The sequence below is a fragment of the Borostomias antarcticus genome (assembly GCF_949987555.1).
Source record: "Borostomias antarcticus genome assembly, chromosome: 22".
NCBI lineage: Eukaryota > Metazoa > Chordata > Actinopteri > Stomiiformes > Stomiidae > Borostomias > Borostomias antarcticus.
The window spans coordinates 12496300-12511769 of record NC_140255.1 but is presented as its reverse complement, the minus strand read 5'-3'; the positions used below and the strand labels follow the sequence as shown (position 1 = coordinate 12511769).

The 15470-nt window shown below is 49.9% G+C and overlaps 2 protein-coding genes across 2 annotated transcripts in view; both read left to right on the top strand.

Annotated features, from left to right (window-relative positions):
* The window catches only part of myo15b (myosin XVB), a gene marked incomplete at its 5' end in the record, with an annotated part of 34318 nt that extends 30961 nt beyond the window's left edge, over nucleotides 1–3357 (top strand). The window contains 8 exons of the mRNA XM_084456083.1: nucleotides 53–130; nucleotides 330–426; nucleotides 544–692; nucleotides 864–988; nucleotides 1454–1587; nucleotides 2256–2389; nucleotides 2555–2692; nucleotides 3218–3357. Coding sequence (XP_084312209.1) covers nucleotides 53–130; nucleotides 330–426; nucleotides 544–692; nucleotides 864–988; nucleotides 1454–1587; nucleotides 2256–2389; nucleotides 2555–2692; nucleotides 3218–3316 — 954 coding nt within the window. The 3' untranslated portion in view covers nucleotides 3317–3357. The remainder of the gene's footprint in view (nucleotides 1–52; nucleotides 131–329; nucleotides 427–543; nucleotides 693–863; nucleotides 989–1453; nucleotides 1588–2255; nucleotides 2390–2554; nucleotides 2693–3217) is intronic.
* Nucleotides 3358–5064: 1707 nt separating this feature from the next.
* Nucleotides 5065–15240, top strand: lrrc45 (leucine rich repeat containing 45). The gene is made up of 18 exons (XM_084456292.1): nucleotides 5065–5129; nucleotides 5960–6433; nucleotides 7047–7108; nucleotides 7238–7308; nucleotides 7439–7617; nucleotides 8087–8215; nucleotides 9130–9242; nucleotides 9359–9417; nucleotides 9873–9950; nucleotides 10422–10557; nucleotides 11210–11287; nucleotides 11540–11651; nucleotides 11988–12058; nucleotides 12935–13027; nucleotides 13623–13715; nucleotides 13960–14133; nucleotides 14400–14547; nucleotides 14890–15240. Exons 2-18 carry the CDS (start codon nucleotides 6202–6204, stop codon nucleotides 15081–15083), a joined length of 2022 nt encoding a protein of 673 aa, XP_084312418.1. The 5' UTR covers nucleotides 5065–5129; nucleotides 5960–6201; the 3' UTR covers nucleotides 15084–15240.
* Nucleotides 15241–15470: the final 230 nt, after the last annotated feature.

Here is a 15470-nt window from a genome sequence, read left to right as displayed (position 1 = left end):
TGTGTGTGTGGGGGGGGGGGGGGGTGTTTGTGCATCTTGATTTTTTTCCCAGGCTGGAAGGAGCTCTCGCCGTTTTCCCATCCAGCTGCCGGGTGGCGTAGATTTCCCCTGCAAGATCCGCAGCTTCAGTGTAGGTTACCCCCCTCTCTCTCTCTCTCTCTCTCTCTCTTTCGCCCTCTCTTTCTCTACATGACCCCTGCTTGCTTCCTGCTCACTCATATGTTTGTGTTTGTGTGTGTGTGTTTGTGTGTGTGTGTGTGTGTGTGTGTGTGTGTGTGTGTGTGTGTGTGTGTGTGCGCGTACGCGCGTGTGCGTACGCGCGTGTGTAGGTGGCACTAGAGGTGACCTCAGAGCTTTGTGAAGAGATGGGCATACAGGACCCTTCACAAGTCAAAGAGTTTTTCATCCATGCCAACCGAAGCCAAGGTAATACATATATAAACAGACTCCCATAACACATCAAATACTATTCAAAAACAACAAAACTATGTTTTCCTCCGACTCACACTCTCCGTCTCTTCCTCGTTCTCTCTCCTCTGGCAGACGGGATGGTGCGGCCCATCCACCCGGAAGAGTACCTGTTTGACTTCCTGTTGGACGACGGCTCCATCTTCCTGTCTTTCCATCGGGTCATCTGGACACACCCCCTCACTTTCCAGAACGACCTCTACGTGGAGTTCCACTACCAAGAGGTCACCATCCCAGCTTGCATTAAAAAAAAGAATTCACCCCTAGTTGGACTCTAAGTTAAGTTCCTTCTGTGTGTGTGTGTGTGTGTGTGTGTGTGTGTGTGTGTGTGTGTGTGTGTGTGTGTGTGTGTGTGTGTGTGTGTGTGTGTGTGTGTCCTGCTGTGCTGCCTCTAGGTGCTGGGCGATTACCTGGACGGGAAGCTGATGCTGCCAGGCTCTGCTTCCTCAGTCGTCCAGAAGGGGGCAGAGTTGTGCGCTCTGCAGCACCTGGCTCTGGGCCTGGTACACCAGCCCTCCCTGTGAGTCACCCACCAATATTGCCAACAACATGCATCCATCCTTCCTTCCTTGCCTTCCCTACGACGTGTGTCCTACCTCCCTTGGCCTCTTGCTTTCACTTATTCACAGCCATATGGTGGGAACGGAACTAACTTAAAGCTGCATACATTGGTTTTATTTTACCACTAGATGGCAGTAATGGACTTCTCCAAACTTGTTTACAAATGAATGGCTTTAACGAATGGCCAGAGCCATATAAGGCACGGGGGTGGAGTAAAGGCATGGTGCACAGTGAAACAACAGTTGCTCAGTGAAACAATCTGATATCAGGTGGTTTTAATTCGTTTTGACATGTGAATAAAATCAATGAACTGCTACTGAACGTTGGCTCATCTCATTAACGTCTCACCACCGTGTTAGTGGGTATGTTATTGTTGGTAATTAGGGACTCTTTCACAGTGTCCTGTCGCCCCTGTGGTCCCTAGGCGTGAGCTGAAGGAGTACCTCCCCAGGCAGGAAGAGGGCGCCGCCAACCTGCAGGCTGTCCACTCTGCCTGCCAAACCCGGCTGGCCTCCCTGCCCTCACTCAGCCCCCGAGACGCCAAAACAAGCTTCCTGGGTGAGCCATGTCTCTCTGGTCCCGTTCCACTGGGTGAGCCATGTCTCTCTGGTCCCGTTCCCCTGGGTGAGCCATGTCTCTCTGGTCCCGTTCCCCTGGGTGAGCCATGTCTCTCTGGTCCCGTTCCACTGGGTGAGCCATGTCTCTGGTCCCATTCCACTGGGTGAGCCATGTCTCTCTGGTCCCGTTCCACTGGGTGAGCCATGTCTCTGGTCCCATTCCACTGGGTGAGCCATGTCTCTCTGGTCCCGTTCCCCTGGGTGAGCCATGTCTCTCTGGTCCCGTTCCCCTGGGTGAGCCATGTCTCTCTGGTCCCGTTCCCCTGGGTGAGCCATGTCTCTCTGGTCCCGTTCCACTGGGTGAGCCATGTCTCTCTGGTCCCATTCCACTGGGTGAGCCATGTCTCTCTGGTCCTGTTCCCCTGGGTGAGCCATGTCTCTCTGGTCCCGTTCCCCTGGGTGAGCCATGTCTCTCTGGTCCCGTTCCACTGGGTGAGCCATGTCTCTCTGGTCCCGTTCCACTCCAGACCGTCAATACAGTTACCTCCCATGCAGTCTGGTGCTCATCTCTCCTGTGAGAATAGACTGAGCTGGAGAGGGACAGTAGAGCTCAAAGTATTTATCATTTACCAGTCTGCCTCCAGATGCTGACTCTCTTCTGTTCCCCAGAGAGCCTGAGATCGCTGCCCTTGTTTGGCTCGAACGTCTTCCTGGCTCAGAAGGTCAGCCATCGAAGTTGCCCCTCACCCTGCATTGTGGCCATCAACCAAGAAGGAGTGCTGTTCTGCAAAACAAAAACACAGGTAGTAGTGTACCTCAAAACATAAACACGACCCCCCAAAAACCCAGACACTCCACCAGTTACTCATACTGTGACTACGTTATGTAAGTTGGGATTGAGTACAAGATAGAGTTGTCTCTTAAATGAGCTTTGTTCTGTTATTCATTGTTATTCACACAATTTTCAGGAGCGGACATTTGTGATTCCTCTGGCAGACGTGCAGTCAATGCAAACGTCCCATTCCAAAAAAGATAAAGTGCCAGTGCTGGAGGTCAAGTACGGCAACCCGGCCAGCCCAAAAAGCATCAGCATCCATCTCAAACAGGTAAAAGATCAGTCCGGCTCTCCACTGGACACAGCGGTGGTCAGATCACAGGCTCTGGACTCTTGAGGGTGTGCCAGTCTACAACCCGTCAGAAAACATTTTTGATTGATGGGATCAAGTGTGTTAATGCTATAGGTGATGACAAAAGAATATGTTGCTCACCCCCTCAATCTCCAACTGGGGTTGCTGCTTCACTGCGGACAGTGTGAGAGAGATGGGCAGAGGTGTGAGTGGCTGCTGGAACGTCTGCGTGACGAGGTTCAGATTACATGACACATCTAGTAGATGACTTGGTGAAGTGAATGTAACAGGCTAAGCGACTATATCAGCAGTTTAATCAAATGGTTTTATTAAACTGTCACAAGACTACCACGAGATTACCAATGCAACATTACCAGTTTGATCTAGAATCCTGATGTGTGTGTGTGTGTGTGTGTGTGTGTGTGTGTGTGTGTGTGTGTGCGTGTGCGTGTGCGTGTGTGCGTGCGTGTGCGTGTACGTGTGCGTGTGTGTGTGTTTTCACAGGCCAAGCAGCTGTGCCACATCTTAGCTGTCACTATGGAGGAGCTGGTGCGATCACCCATCAACAGCTCCATATCCAGTCGCACAGGGTTCATCCACTAGACACACACACACACACACACACACACACACCTTAACATTTGTTGGCCAGGTGTTAAATTATATGAGAGGAAGAAGTTGCTGAAAAGATCTTCTGAAAGGACAAATGTATTGATATGATGGCATGCACTGATTATATACAAACTAAATCAATGAATTCCATCTAATATTTGATGTCAACTATTTTGAACACCAATGAATGTCCAAGTTTTCTGTGCAATAAAGTAAAAAAAAAAAAAAACATGAATAAAATAAATTATACAACGGTATAGATCCGGTCCATTGTCTCTATTGGTCAGATTGCATTCCAGCCGTGGGGATAACCACGATGGCCCCGCGCTAAAATGGAATGTTCGCACATCTTTTAATTCATTCAATGATGCATTCATTCATTTTTGGAAATCAGTATCGATACCCAGCCCTAGTATTGTTGTGTTGCATAACTTGGCAGTCATGTAATTAAGGTTACAGCAAAAAATGTCATTCATCACATGTAATGTACGGTGTACAGTCACAGTGAAATGTTGCTGCCGGCTCCAAGATTATGCTTCAGATAAACTCTAATACTCATTTTCCAAATTACAAATTTACAATTTACAAAAATTAAAATTTTACAAATTAACACAAACTAGGGCTGCAAGCAGCAGGGAGCAGGCCCTCGGCGCCGTTTTCGGTGTCCCGTACTGAGAGAAACATTCTGTCGGATCTGGTGGGACGCTCTTAATTTCCTCAGCTGTCTGAGGTGGTACAGTCTCTGACGTGCTTTTCTCACCACAGTGTCTGTGTGTGTTGACCGTGTCAGGTCCTTGGTGGTCTGGACACCTCCTTTTGCCTTATGCTGCTGGTGGTAGGCTACTTGTTCCGCTCAGACAGAGGGATAAAGCGCTTCATCGTCCTCTGATAGTAGATGTCCACCTGACAGACAGACACAAACAAGATAGGGGAAAACCAAGACAGTCTTCGGCAAAGGGATTGATGTTGATGTCTGAAGCAACAAGCAATGAAAGTTATAAAATATTACCATCCTTACCATCCTTCATTTGCGGTTATCTGGCTTGCTGGGTGCATCATAATGGACATCTTGTGAGATTGAGTGTGGTCCACGTATGTGTGCCTCTTTTACAATCTCAGAGCAGGTGAGAGCTTATCAGTGGCTCTTACAGTATAGTGTTGAACTATTGGAGAAGAAAGAGGTTAACTTTCATGATCCCAGGTATCCCAGGCTCGTTACAGTTGCTGTGGTAAAAGAATTCCCACTGATCCTCTTCCATATCCCTCATGACCCCATGTCCCTCATAACCCCTTGGTCTGGGTTGGCCTATCTGTCTAGATTGGCCTGTTTTGGCCCTATGTCAAGATAGTGCTCTCATACAAAAAATATCAAGCAAACACTGTTTGGTTTTATTATTATTATATAAGTAAAAGTAAAGAAAAAGGTTTCATTAAACTAGCATAAAATATATTTTGAACTGTCTTATTTCAGGCTGCTATTGTAAATAAGAATTTGTTCTTAAATTAAATAAAGTTAACAACAAAAATAGTTTGTTTTGTGTGAGAGCATGGCCATTCAAATAGCCTACAAATTGCTGGTTGGCTTGGTTAGGTGGGTTTTAAATTAATATTTTTCCTTCTAAACATTCTACATCCTACAACGGTGCACGTCCTCATAACTACACTTACCGGCATGCCATGCAGTACGTCCCTACGTAGAAATCTCACTTCCTAGTTACGTTCATACAAACTGTCAGCTACCTGGAGCTGTCAAACAAACATATTTTGATTGTTATAAAGAAGTTACGGAGATGTGATCTTCACAGTGAGTTTGGCACTTTTCTCCACTTGATAATCCACCTCAACTTGCAAGCATGGTTTGTTCATGTCGTGCAGAGATAAAGCTCTTCCTAGCTAACAAAGTAACGTTAGCTATACTTGTTTGTTGTTGGCTACCTTTCTAGCTAACGCGCTAATTCTGTTGTACAAACTTTAATATTAGCCAGACACTGCCACTAGCACGCTAGCTCGTTATCGAAGTAGCTGTTTTGTCCATCCTGTGTCAGAAATCTTTTGTCTGAATGATTTACACGTTTCCTGTTGCAAACAAAGCCTGCGAGTTGTTGTATAACTGATCTATAACTGACAGGTCGAATCAGCGGTGTTGTCAGTTGCTCAAGGGCCATCGTTCTTGATTGAGGAAGTGAAGTGGTGTGTGTATGTTTATTTTTATTTATTTATTTATTTTTTTAAATTGGGGGGGGTCGTCTCTAACACTGAAGCCTAGTTATTGTCTGTCTAATCATTCACGTAGCGCAATCAGCATTCACTGATGTAGAACGGCTAACTGTAATCAGCTGTCTCACAATCAGACGTTTGACTGCAATTAAGCTCCTCAGTGTTGATTACTACTATAACCTCAATTTCAGGGCTTTCCTTCATTCGCCCACAGTCACTCAGTGATGTTAATAGGCAGGTTAACCTCTTGAGGTGATTTGCTCAAGGCGCAGGAAGAAGGGGAAAGGGAACTGACAGCGCAGATTGCCGAGGCTACCGCTACCGCCTGCCGGGGCAAAGCTATGGTACTGCCAAGATGTTGGTTGCCAAGAGGACGATGTGATCACTGATCGTCTGTTTTTTGTCTTCACTCCACAGCACCCTAGGGAGACGAAGGTGCGGCCCCTGACTGGAGCGAGGGAGAGAGATGGAAGACTGAAGACCTGGGGAGCAGGAGCAGGAGGAGACTGGGAGAGCTGGAAGAGGGACTGAAGGACCAGAAGAAGGAGCGATTCAGGGAAAGAGGAGAAGGACAGGGAGAGACAGACTAAAGCAAAGCTGAGCGGCAGAACTGTGACCATCCTTTTGCTGACCAGAGAGATCTGAGCGAGCGCAACGGAATGGAGGACTTCAGGAGGACCTACCTGCGTGTGTGCAAGGAGGGGGGTGTGGAGCCCCAGGAGTCCATCCTAGCCCAGCTCCAGGAGCACAGGGGGGCCTCGGGGGGGTCCCGGCTGGAGCTGAGCAGCCACAGCCTCTCAGTGGACACCTGCGGCGTGCTGGGCAGGGTCCTCCACAAGGACACGGTCTTCACCGAGCTGCTGTTCAGCGACTGTATGCTCAGCGAGGAAGGTGAGCGTTAGCGCTGGGTTTAAAAAATCGATTCATGAATCCCAAAATCGATCTTTTATTTAATGAATGAATGAATAAATGAAGGAATGAATAGTTCATTAATTCATTCAATGATTCATTCATTCATTTTTGGAAACCAGTATTGATACCCAGCCCTAGTATTGATGTGTTGCATAACTTGGCAGTCATGTAATTAAGGTTACAGCTAAAAAAAAAAAAAACTGGTTTTAGTAACACTAACCGAACAGATATTGAATCGAATTGAATCGTGATAATCGATTCTGAACCTTGTGAATCGGAATCGAATCGATTCTTGAAATTCGAATTGATACCCAGCGTCGATGCGTCGATGTGAACAGTGTCAGCCATCGGCGTGTGTCCGTCTGTTGGTGAGGCGTATGCTTCTGCTGTATCTGTTCACGCTGGGCCTGTTTGTTTGTTTGTTTGTTTCTGGCTGTTTACGGTTACTGTGTGAACTATACACAGTACAGGTCGGTATGTCACAGTGATGATGGTTATAAATCCTTTATCCTTTGGTGTGGAAGGGCGGTCTATAGCCCAGGACCTTAATGCTCTCTGGTGACACGCTGCCACTTGTCTCTGTCACACCCAGGTGCCAAGCTCCTGCTGAACGGACTGTGTGCCAACACCACCGTTAAAGTTCTGGACCTGAAGGTAAGAGGCATGTTACAGTGACTCCCGCCCACTGCACTGGCACTGCCAATCACTATTGTTCTGCCAGTCAGGGTATTATGGGTAGCTGCGTCTGTCGATGCTGAATGAGGTGTCTGTGTGCGTCTCCAGGGGAACAACTTGAGGTCGAGCGCGACAGAGTCTTTGGGGAAGCTGCTGGCGAGAAATAAGACGCTTCGCAGGTGAGGGTTAACAGTCTGTCATGTCGCCAGATTAGAACACAGCTCCCCAAAAATTGTCATTTCAACAAATGTGTGTGTGTGCATGCGTGCGTGCGTGCGTGCGTGCGTGCGTGCGTGCGTGTCGGTACAGGCTGGTGCTGGAGTGGAATGCCTTGGGGATGTGGGACGAGGCCTTCTCCATCTTCTGTGAGGGCCTGGGCGCCAACACCTGTCTACTCCAGCTGGACCTGCGCAATAACCAGATCAACCACCAGGGGGCCTCAGAGCTCTCACTGGCCTTGAAGAGGAACAGCAGTCTGCAGGAGCTAGGTGAGGCTGGAGGCTAATGCAGACTTCTTAACCTGAGACTTAAGGCTGCGGAAAGACACCGGCTGCTTTTCACTACATTTATTGTGACTAAGGCTGCCCCCTGAAAATCTACGAGTCGAATGATCAGTAGGAGACTCTTAACTCGAAGTAAAGCAGTCATTTTTTTTGCTCCACTGTCAAGATGAGCTGGTGGGCTAAGACAACTCACCAGCCTTGTGATTTATAAAGGCCAGGCCAATCATTCAGTTTAGACCTAGGCTATTACTGTAGCTATTTGTTGTGCAGTAAAAGGAGACTTAAGACTGATACAGCAGAGGGAAGAAGGGAATCTTTCTCCCCTCCGCTCTGAGCCTAGCCTACTGTGCGCCAGCAATCATGTGCATTTCCCAAACAGAATATCACAACACAAATCTGCTTTCCAAGATGGTGATGGTTCTGCGTGGTGGGTTCTGTCCCCGGTGGGTTCTAGATCTGCGCTGGAACAACATCGGCCTGCTGGGCGGCCGGTCGGTTCTGGAGGCTCTGCAGCACAACCGGACTCTGGTCCAGCTGGAGATGGCCGGCAACAATATCCCCAGCGACACACTCAAAGCCCTCGGTAAGGGGTGCGTGTCGGTATGTGTGTATCATCCCCCTTCTAGAGACTAAACTCCCCCTCTAGTCGGGGGGAGCTAGTCTCTAGAGTCTAGCCCCCCCCCCCCCCCCCGTCTCCCCCCTCCAGAATCTGGTTTTCCCCCTGTCTCTCCCCACCAGAACACCACAATCTAGCTTCCCAGCTTCCTGTGTCTCCCCCCTCCAGAGTCGAGCTCCCCCCCATCTCCCCTCTCCAGAGCCTAACTCTCTCTCTCTCTCTATCTCTCTCTCTCTCTCCAGAGCCTAACTCTCTCTCTCTCTCTCTCTATCTCTCTCTCTCCAGAGCCTAACTCTCTCTCTCTCTCTCCCTCTCTCTCTCTCTCTCTCTCTCTCTTCAGAGCCTAACTCCCTCTCTATCTCTCTCTCTCTCTCTCCAGAGCCTAACTCCCTCTCTCTCTCCAGAGCCTAACTCTCTCTCTCTCTCTCTCTCTCACTCTCTCTCTCTCTCTCTCTCTCTCTCTCTCCCTCTCTCTCTCTCCAGAGCCTAACCCTCTCTCTCTCTCTCTCTCGCTCTCTCTCTCTTTCTCTCTCTCTCTCTCCAGAGCCTCTCTCTCCCTCTCTCTTTCCAGAGCCTAACTCTCTCTCTCTCTCTCTCTCTTTCCAGAGCCTAACTCTCTCTCTCCCTCTCTCTCTCCAGAGCCTAACTCTCTCTCCCTCTCTCTCTCCAGAGCCTAACTCTCTCTCCCTCTCTCTCTCCAGAGCCTAACTCTCTCTTCCTCTCTCTTTCCAGAGCCTAAGTCTCTCTCTCCCTCTCTCTTTCCAGAGCCTAAGTCTCTCTCTCCAGAGCCTAAGTCTCTCTCTCCCTCTCTCTCTGCAGAGCCTAACTCTCTCTCCCTCTCTCTCTACAGAGCCTAACTCTCTCTTCCTCTCTCTCTCCAGAGCTGGCCATGGAGCGTAACTCAGACAGACAGTCCACTCTGAGGGAGAATCGCAGCAGAACCCAGGTCCTCAGCAAGGAGATCCAGGTCCTTAAGGAGGAGAAGGGACGACAGGTACGCACCTTCCCAACAAGTTTAACAAGCTCACGCTCATGAATGAGTGAGCTGTTTATCAGACAGTTAGATCACATGCTGTCCCAGTGATGCTGATTCCTCTGGTCTCCCTGCAGTTCCTCGGTCTGATGGAGACCATCGACAAGCAGAGGGACGAGATGGGCCACAGCAGCAGGTCGGCGGCTACCAGGGGTCAGGGTTTGGGGGGTGTAATGTTATGAAGGTGTGTGGATGTCTATGAGGTCTGTGGACATCTATAAGGTCTGTGGGCGGTCTGTGGACGTCTATGAGGGTCAGGGTTTGGGGGGAGTGATGTTTATGAGGGGTCAGGGTTTGGGGCAGCGATGTTATGAAGGTCTGTGGATGTCTATGAGGGGTCAGGGTTTGGGGGGAGTGATGTTATGAAGGTCTGTGGATGTCTATGAGGGGTCAGGGTTTGGGGCAGCGATGTTATGAAGGTCTGTGGATGTCTATGAGGGGTCAGGGTTTGGGGGGAGTGATGTTATGAAGGTCTGTGGATGTCTGGAAGACATCAGCCTAGCCAGTCAGTCTGCCTCGGTATTTGACTATGAGAAGAGACCAGTATATAGATGTCCTCCATGTTGTCCTCCATCCTGTCCCCTCCTCCAGGTGCACCTCCGTCCGTGTGGGCCAGCTACAGGAAGCTCTGAATGACAGGAAGTCAGCCGTGAACTCTCTCACCGCTAGGTAGGCCCGGTGTTTGTCATATTGGAAATACTTCATTTGACTTTATAACACTCTTAACCAGCTGTTGAACGTCCCTGCCTACCTGCAGAAACAAAACTCCCGTGCTGAATTTTTAATCAGGCTCGTGGAGAGATGAGTATTATTAGCTTGGTTCCCAGGTAGAGGACCCGAGCGCATGGGGGGGGGGGCTATATATACCCGGGGTGACCTACTTCCTGCGGTCTCTCTCCTCCTCTCTCTGTCGCTCGGCCAGGGTCACGCACGCGTGGAACGTCTGACACCTCTGTAGCTGGACTCCTCCTGTCCTCTCTTCTCCCTGTAACAAAGGTTACAGAGTAGGCCAACAAAATTACTATTAGAAAAATGGACGGCGCTGGTTATTCATTTTGTGACCCGAACACTCCTCGTCCTCACACACAAACGCACACACAGCCACACCCCGCTAACCACTGTGTGTGTGAACATGTGCAGGTTGCAGATGACGGAGGCCGCGCTGACGCTGTCCGAGCAGAAGAACCACAACCTGAGCGAGCTGCTGGGCAGAGTGAAGGACGAGAAGGACGAGCACAGGGAACGACAGATCAGGGACAGGAAGAAGGAGCAGGAGGTAGAGATGGAGGGGGGGAGGAGCGAGCGAGCAGGATAGAGAGGGAGGGAGGAGAGAGGGAGAAGGGGGTAGAGAGGGAGGGAGGAGAGAGGGAGAAGGAGGGAGGGAGGAGAGAGGGAGAAGGGGGTAGAGAGGGAGGGAGGAGAGAGGGCGAAGGGGGTAGAGAGGGAGGGAGGAGAGAGGGAGAAGGGGGTAGAGAGGGAGGGAGGAGAGGGAGAAGGAGGGATGGAGGAGAGAGGGAGAAGGGGGTAGAGAGGGAGGGAGGAGAGAGGGAGAAGGAGGGAGGGAGCGAGGAGGAGGGAGAAGGGGGTAGAGAGGGAGGGAGGAGAGAAGGAGGGAGGGAGGAGAGAGGGAGAAGGAGGGAGGGAGCGAGGAGAGAGGGAGAAGGAGCAGGAGGTAGAGAGGGAGGGAGGGCAGAAGGAGGAGAGAGGAAGAGGGGGGATTTTCTCATCACCGGTGGCTACAAGTTGTGTGTGTGTGTGTGTGTGTGTGTGTGTGTGTGTGTGTGTGTGTGTGTGTGTGTGTGTGTGTGTGTGTGTGTGTGTGTGTGTGTGTGTGTGTGTGTGTGTGTGTGTGTGTGTGTGTGCGTGCGTGCGTGCGTGCGTGCGTGCGTGCGCGTGTGCGTGTGCGTGTGCGTGTGTGTGTCCTACAGGACAGTGTACTGAGAGAAGGGAAGCTACTCAGAGAGGTGCACAACATGAGCGAGACCAACATGCAGCTCAAGAACAAGGTAGGATCTGTGTGCTACATGTGTGTCTTGGATTTAGTCACGTATCATGTAATTCTTTTCTGCGTGTGTGTGTGTGTGTGTGCATGCGTGCATGCGTGTGTGTGTGTGCGTGTGTGCGTGCGTGCGTGCGTACAGCCAGATTAGAACACAGCTCCCCAAAAATTGTCATTTCAACGTGTGTGTGTGTGTGTGTGTGTGTGTGTGTGTGTGTGTGTGTGTGTGTGTGTGTGTGTGTGTGTGTGTGTGTGTCAGCTCGAGGAGATGGAGCGCAGGTGTAAGTCCCAGCAGGAGCAGATCTTTGCCCTGAAGCAGGAGCTCACCAACAGCACGGCCGAGCTCAGACTACGGCTGGCCCAAGCAGAAGGTAGCGCACGCACACACACATGCACACACACGCATGCACACACACACACACACACGCACACACACACACATGTTGAGTAAGCCAACTTTTGGGGACATTGCATTGACTTGCATTCATTCCATATCCTCTTGCCCTAACCCCAACCCCAACCCCAACCCTAGCCCCAACCCCAAAACCCAACTGGGGACACCAATTGTGTCCCCAATTTGATATGCCGTCCCCAATCAACTGGATTCATGTCCAACATTTGTCCCTAAATGTGGCCGAAGTCAGGAACACACACACACACACACACGCATCAGAAGTCATCAGCCCTCTCCTCCCTCTCTCCCCCAGAGCGTCTGGACCTGGAGAAGAAGAGGTCTAAACAGGCTCTGGAGGACATGGACAGTCTACGGCAGAAAGAGGTACAGGAGAGACATGAACAACCAGCTGGCTACTGCTCATATTTTCACTCTGTTGTGCGTGAAATCATAGCTTTGTGTGTGTACCATGGTTGCAAAGGGGTGGAAAATGTCCGGTAAATTTCCAGAAACATTCCTGAAATTTACCATGTGAAGTTGAGCTTGGGAATTTTGGAAATGTTGATCTTTTTTGTAGCCTATAACAGCTTTTTTTACAACATTTTTTTATTTTATTTTATATATTTATTGTAGGATTTTATCCCATTTTCATCCAATTTGGTAGCCAATTGACCCTGACCTAGATTTCAGTTGTGTGGCGAGGATTTGTCACACAACCCGGCCGGTTGGCAGTGTGAAAGGGAGAGACAACTCCTTGACTATCAGCTCGCAACCGTAATTCCAACACCGGACAGGGTTGCTGTTGTGTGACGAACTCTCAGACAGAGATTAAACTAACCACCCTCAGGGAGCGGCGGCCCAATAGGCCCCTCCCTCTGGGATCCGGCCATACTCAGATCTGACGACACCACCGGTTCCTGGTGGGCAGCTGCACCGGAACACAATGCATGACCTCTACACCACCACACACCCCTACTGTATAACAGGGAACTTAAATGTAGCCTAGTTGGGGAAAAAACATAAAATGCAATTCTAGATCTTGCAGCATGATATTAGTTAAAACAACCTGATTTAAAACAAATTCAGTTGAATTTTAACCCTGTTTATGACAAGGTAAATACAGTTGGTATAAATAACCCCAGAATTCCCAGTTAATTCCCATAAATTCCCGTTAATTCCCATAAATTCCCATGGAAAGTTTCCAACATTGAATATTTTGCAACCCTAGTATGTACTGTGTGTGCGCGTGTGTGTGTCTAGGTGGACCATGTGAACCGTCACCTGGAGGACAGTGAGAGAGCTCTGCAAGAGAGGATCCTCAAACTGGAGGGACACCGCATTCAGCTAGAGGAGGTCTGTCAACCCTACCACACACACACACACACATTCAGCTAGAGGAGGTCTGTCAACCCTACCACACACACACACACATTCAGCTAGAGGAGGTCTGTCAACCCTACCACACACACACACACACACACATTCAGCTAGAGGAGGTCTGTCAACCCTACCACACACACACACACACACACACACACATTCAGCTAGAGGAGGTCTGTCAACCCTACCACACACACACACACACACACACACACATTCAGCTAGAGGAGGTCTGTCAACCCTACCACACACACACACACACACACATTCAGCTAGAGGAGGTCTGTCAACCCTACCACACACACACACACACATTTATCCCAATGTAAATATTTTGAAAGTCAGAATTGTATGGTTGTTCCACGCTTAAATTAAGCTGTGCGTGTGTGTGTGTGTGTGTGTGTGTGTGTGTGTGGCTGACTGCGTGCGTGTGTGTGACCGTGTGTGTGTGTGACTGCGTGCGTGTGTGTGTCTGACTGCACGCGTGTGTGTGACCGTGTGTGTGACTGTGTGCGCATGTGTATGTGTGTGTGACTATGTATGACTGCATGTGTGTGTGTGTGTGTAGGAGCTGAGCAAGGCCAAGGCAGCGTGTATTACCGAGAGGGCCCAGGCAGAGGAGGAGTTGGGGAAGGTGCGTGCTCAGGCCCGCCTGGAGGAGGTAGGTCGCACTGGGCACCCCTGAGAATGTGTGTGCGCGTGAGTGTTTTTGTGTGTGTGTGTGTGAAAGACAAAAGAAAGCCTTGGGCGTATTTTGAAGGCAGACCCCGTGATTAAAGCCTCTGTGTGTGTGTGTGTGCGTGCGCGCGTGTGTGTGTGTGCGCGCGTGTGTGTGTGCGCGCGTGTGTGCGCGTGTGTGTGCGTGTGTGCGCGTGTGCGTGTGTGTGTGTGCATGGTCTGAGCAGGAGCAGCGTGTGAGCGGTCTGGAGGACAGACTGCGGGGGGTTCGTCAGGCCCGTGACGAGGCCCAGACACACTGCGCCCAGCAGAGGCAGAGCGCCTCCGAGCTGCAGGCCAGGAACACACAGCTCAGCCTGGAGATGGACGGCCTGCGACGACGGATAGACGAGCTGCAGCAGGTCACACACACACTCACACACACACACACACACACACACTAGCACATACACACACACACACACACACTATCACATACACACACTAGCACATACACATACACAAGCACATACACACACACTATCACATACACTATCACATACACATACACTAGCACATACACACACACACACACACACACACACACACACTAGCACATACACACACACACACACACACAGCTGCTGCAGCAGGTCAGGTCATACAGTATGTGTATGTGTGTGTGTAGGATCTGTCAGGTAAGGACCAGGAGCGCGTGTCGGAGGTGAGCAGCGTGAGGGTGGAGCTCCAGGAGCAGCTAGGCCACCTGCAGGCAGAGAGGACGGCGCAGGGAGGGCTGAAGGAGAAGATCGCCGCCCTGGAGAGAGAGCTGAAAGGTGCGCTTTAAAGATCTGACTGACACCCACTCTCTCTCTCTCTCTCTCTCTCTCTCTCTCTCTCTCTCTCCCTCCCTCTATCAATACATTTCTCTCCTTCCTTACTCCCTCTCTTTCTCTTGTCATCTCTCCCATCTGTCTAAACCTGTCTCTTCTTTTTTGCATGTATGTTGTGTTATTGTTGTTGTTGTGTCTGGGGTGGGGGTAGTCTTGAAATCAGAGCAGTAAAGCAGTACATTTCCTGGAAACCTGTAACTTTGATAATAAATAATAAAGGTGTCGCCTTTCTTGTCTTTTCTCCTGCCACTCCACACCTCCTCCTCCTCTCCTCCCGTGCTGCAGCTCTGTCCAGTAGCCACCGGGAGGCGCTGCTGGACAAGGAGAGCGAGATCTCGTCCCTGTGCGAGAAGCTGCGTCTGAGAGACGCTGAGATCCACAGGATGCGGGAGGACGAGGCGCAGCGGACCAGCTTCCTCCAGAACGCCATCCTCACATACGTTCAGGGCTCCCCGCTGCACTACAGCCCCAAGAAATGACCCCTGAACCCCGACCTCCTCCTGGTTCTGTTCCTCATCTAGCCCTCATCTTACTTGTGGCTTGTACAGCTATGCACTTCAACTCTGAGATTTCATCCCAGAGTTCACAGATAGCAATGACTGATGTGATGAGTTACCCACACAGCTAAACGTTATGGTTGCGTTAACTTGATATTGACTCAGAAAATCAGGAGTTTTCCATGAGATTTGAATTAGTGTGAAGCAATTTTTTCTATTGTGGGTTTTTACAATTTTGCACTGCTTCGATTGCATCTCTGTTTTTCTATCAATAAAATGTGTTGGGTTTTAAAATGCATTTTGTTCATTTCTGTTGTAAAAAAAAAAAGAGAAAGTAGTAGTTCGGGTAGTACGGAGTAGCTCGGATGA